This window comes from Monodelphis domestica, chromosome 3 (assembly GCF_027887165.1).
Source record: "Monodelphis domestica isolate mMonDom1 chromosome 3, mMonDom1.pri, whole genome shotgun sequence".
Lineage (NCBI taxonomy): Eukaryota > Metazoa > Chordata > Mammalia > Didelphimorphia > Didelphidae > Monodelphis > Monodelphis domestica.
Window position 1 is genome coordinate 397,294,661 of NC_077229.1, and position 12,784 is coordinate 397,307,444.

At 33.0% G+C, this 12,784-nt stretch overlaps 1 protein-coding gene across 1 annotated transcript in view; it reads left to right on the forward strand.

Moving 5' to 3' along the window:
• Positions 1–12,784, forward strand: part of LPCAT1 (lysophosphatidylcholine acyltransferase 1) — a 183,485-nt gene that overhangs the window by 147,275 nt on the left and 23,426 nt on the right. The window contains exons 9-11 of the mRNA XM_001369539.5: positions 1,232–1,314; positions 10,045–10,170; positions 11,443–11,596. Coding sequence (XP_001369576.2) covers positions 1,232–1,314; positions 10,045–10,170; positions 11,443–11,596 — 363 coding nt within the window. The remainder of the gene's footprint in view (positions 1–1,231; positions 1,315–10,044; positions 10,171–11,442; positions 11,597–12,784) is intronic.

Below are 12,784 nucleotides of genomic sequence, written 5' to 3' on the forward strand. Positions count from 1 at the left end.
TTATCCTAAAATACTTTTCCACCTTAAAATTCTGTGACTTGGTTATCATACACCTTAGACAAAAAATATGTAATGGCAATCAATCTGAGAGAAACATAAAGAAATGTGTTTATAAAATATATGTGTGTGTTGGTTTTAATAAACACAATGATCATAGTTTAAAGGTTTTCATATACTTTTCAAATCTTCGGTTTTAATTGAATGTGTCCATATTTTGTCCTTTTCAGTGGGTTGCAACATATCTTCCAGTATATTTAATGATATTAATACAAACATTGTTAATTTCATTGAACTCTGAATGATATTTATGTTAATATGGAAGTGAAAAATTCACAAGAAATTAAAAGTTTAAACTTTGTGGATCTTAGTGAAGTTCCTTCCAAGAACCTAAAAATTGCCTTGTAAGAATGAGTTATTATTCACTAGACAAATATAGTTTAGATTTGCTACTTCCTATAGTCAGTTGATTTTGTAGAAATTTATTCATTATCCCAGAAAGTGTTACTTAGTGATGAAAATATAGAATCTACTGACCTATAGTATTAAAGATCCCTTTGTAGAAAATAGAAGATGTAATTTAGAAATTTCAGTGTTTGGGGTTTATAGAATTAGTGAAATAAGACTAGGTACTTAAAACATTCTCCTCATTTCCATATGTCCATGTAAAGAAGTGCAAAGTCGACTTTTAGAAAATGATGTCAATAGCTGTAAATTTATCATTTTAAAGTATATATTGGTTTTTCTAATCTATGTATATAAAATATTAATATATACCAACCTACTAAGTAGGCTAGATGTCAAATAACTTTGAAAAATTGTTTCCAATCCATTTATCTTTTTTATATTTTTAAAGGACATGACATCATCAAAACAAAAACCTAGATACTAGTTTCAAAATATAAACTGTATCTATAAACATAATACTTCTTTTGAGATCATTAGAACATTCAAATAAATTGAATTCTATTTCAGAATTCAAAACAAACTCCAACCCAATTAGGGTGCTTCATTGGCGGTAGAGGAAAATTCAGCTCAGTATCCATTTATCATATAAATTTCGTTTTACTTTGTTTCCTTATAAGGCAATGATGGCTTTAGTTCTGTGTAATTCCAAGTACTTTGTCACATTGCAAGTCGTGTTAATCTTGTCAGTGGTGGAATCACTATGTTCTTGTATGGTATGGGATAAATTATGATTAGCTATAATTATAATTTACTGTTTTATATTTAGTTCCTTCCCGTTTATACACCTTCAGAAGAAGAAAAGAAAAATCCAGCACTGTATGCAAATAATGTGAGAAGCGTAATGGCAAAGTAAGTACATTCTAGGACTGTGTCCTTGGCATTCAACTTGGGAAAAATCACAATTCAGTAGAGACAATCAAATCAGATACATTATTTTTGTTATCCTATTGATTATAGTAACAAAATACATTCTCAGGTATGTCATTCTTTGCTTCTGAGATATTTGTAAGACAATTAGAGACTAACTGTATTTTTTCAATATAAACAAGGGTTCAGAATTTTTGTCCACTTTATATCTACCCTGCCTTATAGCACTGTTGTAGAAAATGAAAGTTTAGCTCAACTCTGAGGAAATGGATTTTAATGCAAAAAGAAAAAGAAGAAATGTTGCATTTCTAAGAATGAGACTTAGATATCATTGAGACTAATATTCTATGGTGATTAACATGTTAATCTGATGTGGTGACATCAAGCTTCTGGAAAGTGATGAATGATGAATAGTTTAGTTTTACTTTTTAATAAATTTACCCTTGACCTCCAATGTTACAACAAGTGAATTCTGTGTCCAAATGTAAAGCATTGTTGGTTGTCAGAATCATACTCAGGTTTTTCACATTAAATCACTCACATTTTTATGAAGGATGGAAGAGCCATTTCAAGAAAATTAAGTATCAGTTCAAGTCTGGGATTGAGGGATACATAAATAAGAATTTGCTTTTACTAGTTTATCACCTTATTAGAGGCTATTAATATTTATAAATTAATTGTCTCAGCTTCGTACAGTTGTATGAGTATTTTTATAGTGTTACAAGGGTGATTTTGGTAATGTTATTGGTGACATTAAGGTTACAGACTGCATGCAGTTAGAAATTTAGAAGATATTCCTAGTCCCTTTTGTTGTTAAGTTCTTCAGTTGTTATGGTCAATGAGTAGAGTTCAGTTCAAGACTCCCTCTCCCCTCTCTAACCATCTTTCGTCCTTCCATGTCCCATCCTCTCCCTTTTCCTTCTCCTTTTTTCTCCTTGCTTCTCTTCTCATATTTACTGTCAGGAAGGGCTGCCTCCGAATTAGGCCCATCGCAGTACCGGGAGAGACTAGCAGAAGCAGCGCCTAAAACAGTGAGTGGCTTTAAAATTGTGGGATAGCTTTGAAGATGAGAAGTTGTGTAAGTCAAATATAGCCCCTAACATTATGTTGAGATGCGGACTTTATAAAGTCTTATTACTTAAGTGATATTGTTACTTAAGTGATAAATCGCCCTGGTTTTCTGAAATAAATCCCATAGTCTCACTCTAGACAATATATTCCCCATCTCTATAGATCTTACAAAACTAACAAAGTAATTTATGTTGGAATGTGACATACACGAACTAAAAAATTTGGAAATGATTCTCCCTGTATGTCTATAAATTTCTTAGGAAGGGTCTAGTTAAGGCAAACACTCTCCTCTTTTCTTTGTCTTTCATCCTCCAGTTCTTTCCTTTTCCCTTCTCCCTTTCCCTGCCTGGAAGGTCTACCTAGGATAGGATGCTTCATCATGGATGCAAGAGTTAAAGACTAATTACACAGGTTGAAGATGTTATTCAATGTGCACTAGCTAGTTGAGCTGTTAGGGGGTACTTATTTTAGTAACTTATTAACCAGTTGGGAAATCAGGCTATTTCATTTTTTCAAATTAATTCTATGTCATAAATACCACTTTAAAAAACATCCTGGGGCAGAGGGAAGCACATATAAATATACAATTAACTCTTCTAGATGATTCTACCAATAGATAATAAATATATAAGGCAACTTTACTTAATGTAAGGCAAAGTAGTATACTAGAAAAAGCACTATATTATAAATCAGAAAAGCTGGGTTCTACTCTCATCTTTATTACTTATTAATCCCTTAACCTTTGATAAGTCACCATTCCAAATTTCATTCTCTTTATCTGCAAAATAAAAGGCAATCTGATAGGATTCACACTTCTGTCACTAACTTACCAAACCCCTTAATTAAAACCCCAAATCTATTTTCCCCTTAATAACAGCCAAATACGCTCCAAAGTTTTTTCTATCTCATAAATTCTATGATTCTTTGTCCTATAGAAAGAGCAAAGATGATCAAGAAATGTGAATATCAGGGAAGTACAGTATAGCTGTGTAAAATAAAGAATATTTTGAATTTAAATACATTTTGCCCTCTTGTTTTGATTCTTGTCCTTTAAATGAGCTTATTTTAATTGCTTGTTTAATACCAATTGATTATGTTGTATTTGGTGGGAAAAAGTCATAGAATTGTTAATAATACCCCAAAACTGCATAAAAGGAGAGATTTCCCTTTCTATTGAGAAGGATTTGAAAGCATGTTCAGAAATATTATTACGATCTCCCTAACAACTCCTATACAGAATTTCACACCTACAAACAAGGTTCTATGGGTCAAGCAAAAGTCAACTGACAACAAAAAACCACCATTCTGTGAGCAGTGGTAGGCTGGGAACACAAACACAGGACAAATGAAAAATAAGAAGAAAATATCCCCTATAATAGAGGTGTCAGATATGTTGCCCTCTGCCAGAACCAGATTAAAATGTAATTGTAAAATACTTAATAAAATAAATATACAGTAGACTGTTGCAATTGTAATATATGCTTTTCTAAGTCAACATTCTGCTGTAGGAATTCTTATGTACAGTTTAATAGTGTCATTTCTTTTTGAATTTGACACTGTCCTCCTGGAACACGGTACAAATGATATTCTTATGGTTAATTATATTTGCTATCCTATATTCTCTGGCCCCTTAATAATAGTATATACAAAGAGGAAAATCTCATGTTATTTTTTTAAACCTATTAATTCAATAACATGTGAACACATTTAAAGACATTTCACATGTACTAAAATTTACTATATCTTCTATCAAATCATCAAGCATTTATTAAGTGTCTGTGCCAGGGACTGTGCTAAACACTGGGGATTTTTTTTAAATGGCAAAGAAAAGTCCTCCCCTCCAGTTCCTCACACTTTAATGGAAGAGAAAACACAGAAACTACTAAAATCAGATAAGAGACACAGAGAGGACAAATTGTTCATCATGACCAGAGGGAAGCCATTAGCATTAAGGGGGATTGGGATAGAATCAGGATCCAAATTTTAACTGAATCTTGAAAGAGGTCAAAAGATGGAGAAGAGGAGGGAAAGAATTTTAGTCATTGAAAAGTCCCAAAGTCAGGAGATAGGGCTTCTTGTGTAAGGAAGAGAAGGAGACCAGTGTCACTGGATTGCAAAATATATGAAGGAAGTAAAGTTCAAGAAGACTGAAAAGGGAGAGAGAGACTAGGTTATGAAGGGCTTTCATTTCAGGCTATTTTGTTTGTAATAAACTCCTTTTGTAGCACTTCATGAATTTAGAACTGAGAAGTTCCTAGTTTGCTAAAATTAACTATTCTTTCCTGAGTTAAGTGGATCTTACTAAGTACAGTCATAGGCAGGGGGCTTAAAAATTTCTCTTTGGGCAGTCGTCTGTCTCTTTACATTGCTCTCATAGTATCATGATTCTTTAGTTGTGTAGGTCTACACACTAAGTTGGCTTTCTACCTTATGCTTTAAAAGTAGGTAGCTTGGTTAGGTTGCTAGACACTTGGCTTAAGGAATTAGTAGACTACCATTCCAATCTCAGTTTCATCACAGCATGATGTTAGGTAAGTTATTTACTCTCCAGGCAGCAATTTCCTCTATTTGTTTTCCTTGTCACACATTAAGTAGTTAGATTTAATGATGAATCTTGCAAAGAATTAATAAATGCAGCCATTATTTTTTAGGAGCTTATCATCTAAAATATCTTAGGCAATGTACAGAGCAGCATGGAGTAGTGTAATTATCATTTAGACTCCAGGAGATATTTTTAATCCCAACTCTATTAAGTAGTGTATGAATTTAAGTTACTTAAAATCTGTGTTACTTAAAATCTGATTCTCAGTTTACTCATCTGAAAACAAAGAATAGACTAAATGGTCCCCAAAGTCCCTTACAGTTTTAACAATCTGTCATTGGATGTTTATGAGTACTTTTCCTCCAAATATCTTATCTCTAATCCCTTAATCACTTAATTTATAATTCTTTGAAATCTCCCTAGTTTTTATGTCCTTAGTAAGAACTAGTTAATGGTTAATGGTAAATAAGTAAGTTGGTTATATTATGGATCCTATTGGCTTTATTTAACTCAAGAGTTCCATAATTTCTTCATAAAATTTCTTTCTTACCTGCCCCTTCCTTTCAATTTCTACTGTTGCCATTATATTCTAGACTTTCCACCATTTCTTTCTTATCTCAAGACCAAACCCTAGTGCTCCAATCTATCCTACCCAATACTCCAGTCTTTTTTCTAAGATATCATTTTAATCATGCCTTATACAAAATCTCAAATTTTAGGTCCCCATTGTTGATGGGGATGAATTCTAGGATTCTTAGCTATTTCATTTATCTTTGCATCCTCTTTATTTAGCATCTTACCTGGCACATAGTAGGCACTTAATCAATGTTTGTGGATTAATTAGCTTGGCATTGAAGATGCTGCACAATATGGTCCCTACCTGTCTTTGCAGTCATCTCTCTCATCCTTATTCCAGAGAGTGTTACTCCAACCAAACTTAAACACATCATATCCCCCCCCCATTCTTACAGTTAAAAAATAGCCTCTTTGCTGTTTCTTTTGGAAGGGGAAGGGGAATTTAGCAATAACCATCCTTCAAAGCTCAGCTTGTCTCATACCTTCTGTGAAGCTTTCCTTAATCCCCCTCAGTTTTTAATCTGTCCTCTGTACTGTAGGTAGCATTTATTGTCCATATGACTTAATTAACATATAGCATATTCTGTCTACATTGTATAAAGTTGTGTATAAAAAAGCACTAAACTTGAAGATCTGAGTTTGAGGACCATTTTAGCTATCTTGTTATCCTAAATAGATTGTAAGCCCTTTAAGATAGTGGCATTTCTGTTTTTATCTACCTAGTACCTAATGTGATATAGGAACTCAATGAATCCTTATGATTATTGGGGGATAGATTGGTAATGAATACCATTTTAAAGTTGATCAAGAAATATTAATGAGGAGAAGAAATGTTATTAGCTGTAGATTAAATGTACTATAGATTTGCAAGTTAAAACTCCTTAATAACAATCATAACTTCATTGAGTGTGCTGTTTGTTTCCTTGTCGGGCAAGTGGGAGAATAAATTCAGTCATCTATTGTTAAGGTTCATTGATTACATCAAGGCCATCTGCCTAGAACAGATTTGGGGTGACTTGTAAATTCTTTCAGAGTTAATTTGGAGTGTTCTCACTCTCATAGTCATTCAATTCAGTGAACATTTACTCAAACTTTTCTCTTCAAGTTCAACCATATTTTAAAATATAATGTTCCTGTCACAGTATCAGTGTAGGTGTTCTAATTTTGAAACAGAAGTATTCTTCCTCTTCCAAAAAAAATATTATGAATTCAATATAGACACCTATCAGTGTAAATACCATAAATCTAAATTCTCCTAAATATTATTCAGATTGTAACCATGACAGTCTAGGCTTGTTAATTTGCCCCTCCTTGGAATAAAATCAATAGTAAGCCATGAGAATTTGACAAGGAGACTTCCTACTCATTTTCAGCTTATATTTGATCCCAAAGAAATATATGCCATGTTGCATACATTCTTCACTGAGACATTATTTTGATCTGTTTTTTCTCCTTCAGACATAGTAAAGATTATTAATCCTTTTGTCATTAAAATTTTTAATCATCTTGCCAAAACTTGACTTTTTTCTCTAGATATTTTTTCCATTTGAAAACCATGTCTTTCTGTTACCTCATATTCCTAATGTTCCTAAAAAAAAATCTTCCAAATCAATAGAGTAATTCTGACTATCTCACCCTTCCATTGTTGTCTTTTGTCCTAACATTTGAAAAAATGGTCATTTGATAACAATCCTTAAAAAGTGAATGATTAGAATAGTTCTGAAATAATTGAAGTATGTGGGTGTATAGAATTCTTATTTTACTGTATGTTAACTAAATTATTGTATGCTATAATGTGCTTGCTTCTTCCTACCCAAACACCTTGGAAACCTACCTTCAAGTGGCAATGGTTTCATTCAACTTGAATGTCTAAAGGGATAAGAGATCCTTTATCCCCTTTTAAATGATCAGAATTGGGATAGCTACACGACTCCGTGGATAGTGAGCAAGATCTATAAATAGGAAGGCCTGGGTTCAAATATGACCTCATACATTTCTTAGCTGTGTGACCCTGGGCAAATCACTTAACCCTGAGTACTTTAACCTTATTGTTCTTCTACCTTGGGACCAATATTTAGTATCAATTCTAAGAGATAAGGTAAGGATTTAAAAAGTAAAATAATCAAAACAAAATAAATTCCATTTGGAAGAAGCTAACATAGCTTAAGTAGTCACTACATGGTAAGTATTGTGTGTATATAATAGCAGAAGGCTAATACATGCAAGAGAAATTTGCACTCTTCTGGTTAAACTCTTGCCTCTATTCTAAAGATCTAAACTTCATTCATTCACAGGTATTTATTAAGGGAGTGCAAAGGCAAAAAATAGACCTTTTTCTCAAGAAACTAATAGCAAGTATATAGCATATATATCTCTCTGCTCCCCAAAGAATTCTACAAATAGAATTTGATCAGGGATGAGGAAAGATCCAGTAAAAAGAAAAGTAGAAGTCAGTTTGAAGAGTAAGAGGTGTTTCAAATGAGAAAATTAGAGAATTAGACTTCAAGGAAGAAATAATTCCTAAGGCTTGAAAGAAGAGGATTTCAGGAAATCTAGATATGGTGCGTGAGAGTGCATAGCTAAAAAACAAACTTTTAATTAATTCCACCAGTTAAATTTTAAACTTCGTTTCTTTTGAATTCCTTTTGCCCATCCCCTGATAGAATTTCTAATGAACTAGCAGAGTACCTGTAGAAAGAAAAAGGGGCCCAAGGTCCCAGGAGACTCTAGAGCCTGCAATTGGATAAATAGCCTTTGAATAATCAAACGTTGCTTCCTAATTAAAAAAAGAATATCTTCAGATATTCTATACTTTGTAGATTAAAGTTTTGGTTGTTTTGATTATCAATCATTTTTCATTAGTTATTTTAATATGTCCTTTTCCTCCTTCAGTTTTTCCTTTTTTCCTTTCATTGTTGATCATTGTTAAGTCAATCTTAATAGTGAACCAGATAATTGTACTAGTGAAGAATTCCTCATATAGTTAATTGCTTTCATTTTTAAACTTGTCATACTTACTTCACATCATTAGTAAAATATACTTCTTGTGATACTTATAAAAAAATTGCCTTCTATCTACACCAATTATTATCTTTGTACCTCGCAAATGTGTTTCTAACTGGATATTTGGCTATGCGTTGAATTGTGGGTTGTTAGTACACTGGAACTGTGCTTTAATCACTGTAATTCACTAGACACTGGAATTTGTTATAATTTTTATTTATGTGTACCTCACAGAAAGAAGTGTTGTCACAGAAGCAACAAAACAACTTCCTTATAGGTGGTTTCACTGTGAGGCATTCCTACAATATGAGCCTTTAGGGACATTTATATAGGGATGTGTAACCCTTAAAAGTTCCAGTTAATACAATTTCTATTTTATTATCGATGCCTTATTTAATATAGTGATGAGTCAATTCAAAAGGAGAGAGAAGCAGAATTATGTTCACTTGTACTTTATAAACATCTGTGCATTGAGTCCATCAGCTCTGTGTTGTTAGGAGGTAGGTAGCAGTCTTTATTGTTAGTCCTCTGGAATCATGGTTGATCCTTATGTTGGTGAGAGTTCTTATGTCTTCCAAGTTGTTTGTTTTAAAAATATTGTTGTTATTGTATAAATTGTTCTGATTCTATTCACTTCACTCTGCATCAATTCATACAAGCCTACCTAGGTTTCTCTGAAACTGTCCATTTCATCATTTTTTATGGCACAATAGTATATCATTGCATTCATATACCATACTTTGTTCAGCCATTCCTTAAATGATACCCCTACACACACATATAGAATAAAATATATATTTAGGGGATGGCCAATTTGGTAATTTGTTTTGCTTTCCTATTCATATTTAAGATGGGAAGAAAATAAGTTCTTATTAATTTTTTAAAATCAATTAAATTTTTAAAATAAAATTTCAAAAATAAATATCTGTATATTTTTTAATTCCAAATATTATTTAGTAATTCTTCCCATTGCCAAAGTATAATGATGTGATGGATAGAGAGCTAACCTTGAAGCCAGGAAGACTTGAATTCAAATCTTGATTTTAATATCTATTGACTATGTCACTCTGGGCAAGTTGTTTTATCTCTCAGCATTCTAGGAAATTCTTTAAGAATATAAGTTTTAGAAAAAGCGATAGTCTGAATTAATAGAGGTCATTTCCTCACCTGGGTATCCTCTCTATCAATGAAATCATGTACAGTGTTTTGTTCTAAAACTTTCCCTTACGTCACATATTTGTTGAGTTTATCCTATCCATGGCAAGATCTTCCAGTATGGAATATAAGTTTTGAACAAGCTTTAAGAAATAGCCTATCTGGGAACTTTATTTGTTTTATTTACTCTATTTAAAATTTTCTCTGTCTTTTACTTTTTCAATTTTGTAAGCTATTTACTTTTGCATTTTTGTACATAACTGTTGGGAGATAGGCAGCTGTGCAGAGTCAAGATCCTGGAACTCTGATATATAAGCTGTCAGAAGGAAAAACTCATTTATTATATCCAGTGTTCTTTCTTAAAGGGCCTTGGGAGTTTCTGTAACAGATTACACATTTGAAGACTGCCAGCTGGCATTGGCTGAAGGACAACTTCGTCTCCCTTCAAACACCTGCCTTTTAGAATTTGCCAAGCTTGTGAGAAGCCTTGGGTGAGCTATGTTCTTATTCTTTATTCATGAGAAAATTAGATATAGGTTCTGTTTTTCCAGCACTGCTATTTCTCCAAATTTAATCCACAGAAGTTAGCATTTCAAGACATTGTTAAAGGATACCAGGGCATTGATTCCATTATCTTTTACCCTCCCCAGATTGGCAGCCAAATTGAAATGCTGGTCTGTGTATAAGAAATAGCCTTCTCTTTGATGCTAAAATATATACTTATCCACATCCAAAGTATCTTTAGAGCCTTTAGGGTTAGAACAACCCATAAAGAACCTGTAGTCAACTCAGTGTTTGGAACTTGTCTGTGCAGAACTAGATGCAACTGAGCTCCTAGAATAGAGAGCTTCTGGGTAGGTAGACCGAGTAAAAAAAAAGGTTCTGCCTTCCCCAAGCTATGCCTTGAGCAAGCCTCACAACAGTGCTTCTAAGGCTAATGCTACTAGCACCTACCTCTCAGCCCTAAGACAAAAATTAAGGATACCTATTCTCAAGGATCTATTAGGTATAAAATTACTTAAAACTAAATTCCATTCATTTTAATGTGATATCATAAAAATCTCACTTTTAGAAAATGGTAGGTTTGAAGAAATTGTTGATTTATGGTGAGATATCAATGAAGATATGAATTCTTTATATTTTCAAAATGACCTTTTGTCCAGGTGATGGCAATATCTCTCAGGAGAACAAGTCTTTTCTCTAAAGCTATGCCAGCCTTATTCTCATTCAGGTCTCATCTATTTTCTCCAGCTTCTCCTAGTGCTCACTTCTAGAGCCAAATTGTATTCCATTTTTGGCCCTATGATCTCTCCCATCAGCCCCTTTATAGACTAAGTCCCTGCTCCCATACTGACAAACTAGTTTTGGTATCCATTACACCTTAGTGAGTGGGAGATGTATTGTTGAACAATTAACTGGGTCCTCACTCAGTGTGGAAAAATGTTTTGTTTTGTTTTCCCCCTTGTATGGGTCTATGTGGAGGAAAGAGGAAATCTCTTATATATGAGATGGTGGAACAATAGCCAGATAAAAAAGTGAACATCTCAGGGAACAGATGGTGATATATATTTTGGTGTGGCTCAGAATTATTAGAATTATCATTTCATCTATGAAAAAAAATTCTTCATTGTTGCTTATTGAGTAGTTCATTAATTGAATTATGAGTGCTGATATTTCTTTTTTAAATCAAGGTTTAGACTTCAGATTAATAACATGCAATTATATTGTCAAAATTGTCAAAAAAAAATCCCTTTTGTGTGTAGGTTAAAACCAGAAAAACTTGAAAAAGATCTGGATAGATACTCAGAAAGTGCCAAGATGAAGAACGGAGAAAAAATTAATCTTTCAGAATTTGCTGAATACATGGAAGTCCCAGTTTCTGATACACTGGGTGACATGTTTGCTTTGTTTGATGAGGTAAGAATTATATTAGTGTGAAAGAAAAGCACAGTAGCAGTAATATTTATAAATTAGTTTATCATTAAACTTATGGTAATGGTAGGTCACATTCATTCATTTATTTAACAAATATTGATTATTTATAATGCTTGAAACATTGTACTGGGTGTCAGAAAGATATAAAAATAAATCACAGTTTCTACTTAGAGAGAGGGAGGGGTGGGGAGAAAGGGAGAGAAGGAGAGAGGGAGAGGGAGAAGGAAAGGAAAAGTATAATGAGATATGAGATCACTTCCAATCTGGACTAGGGAGATTATGCATAAAGGATTAGTGCAGGTTTTATGAAGAAATCCTCATTTGAATGTGTTCATTAAAGGAATGTAACACAATAGCATATATGTTAGTTACTCTAGTTGATTTGCTAATTAGAAGATCACATGTTGTACAGACTACAAACTAATAAGCAGTTTGGCTCCTCTCCCACAGCCCCCAAGTGTTCAATTGAGCCTGTAGTTCTTATAAATTTGCTGCATTCTTTTGTTTTACTAATGAATTTTTTCAGTGTTTAATTCAGTGTATTGTTGAGACTTTGAAATCTAGACAAAATTCTCTTGAAAACAGACATCAGTAGTATAAAAAGATAACTTTTAGGTATTATGAAATAAAATATAGTGTTGTTTTCTTTGAGTTTTTTTTTGTTTTTTTTTAAAGGGGTTATTGTTGCATTTTTTTATGCAACTACATCGGTGATTATATTATCACTGAGTTTCTTTAAAAGGAATGTCAGGAAAGACCTGAAAATGCTAAATATTTTGAATAATTGTTCACCATTGAAAAAAAGATTCAGTGTTGCATATTAAGTATTGATACATAGGAAATTTTTACTCAGGAAAGAGCTGCAACTTTCTTTCAGTCATAGTCAAATTTCCTTGTTGAATTGTAATGTTCGTGGCTAATAAGGTCCAGTATGTCCCTTAAAGCAGTATCATACTAGCAGGTCAGATGGGATTGATATTCAGCAGTTAAAATTTTTTTCAATATCTCCCCTTACTTCTTTGCAGAGTTTTGGGGAAGGAGGATTGTTGTGAGGAATACAAGGGAGCTCTTAGGAGCTCTTATGGAAACAAAAGGCTTCAATAAAAAATTTTAAAGAATCAATCAGATGCTGAGGAGAGGAAAAACAGAAATTCATTTACAGAACCATTA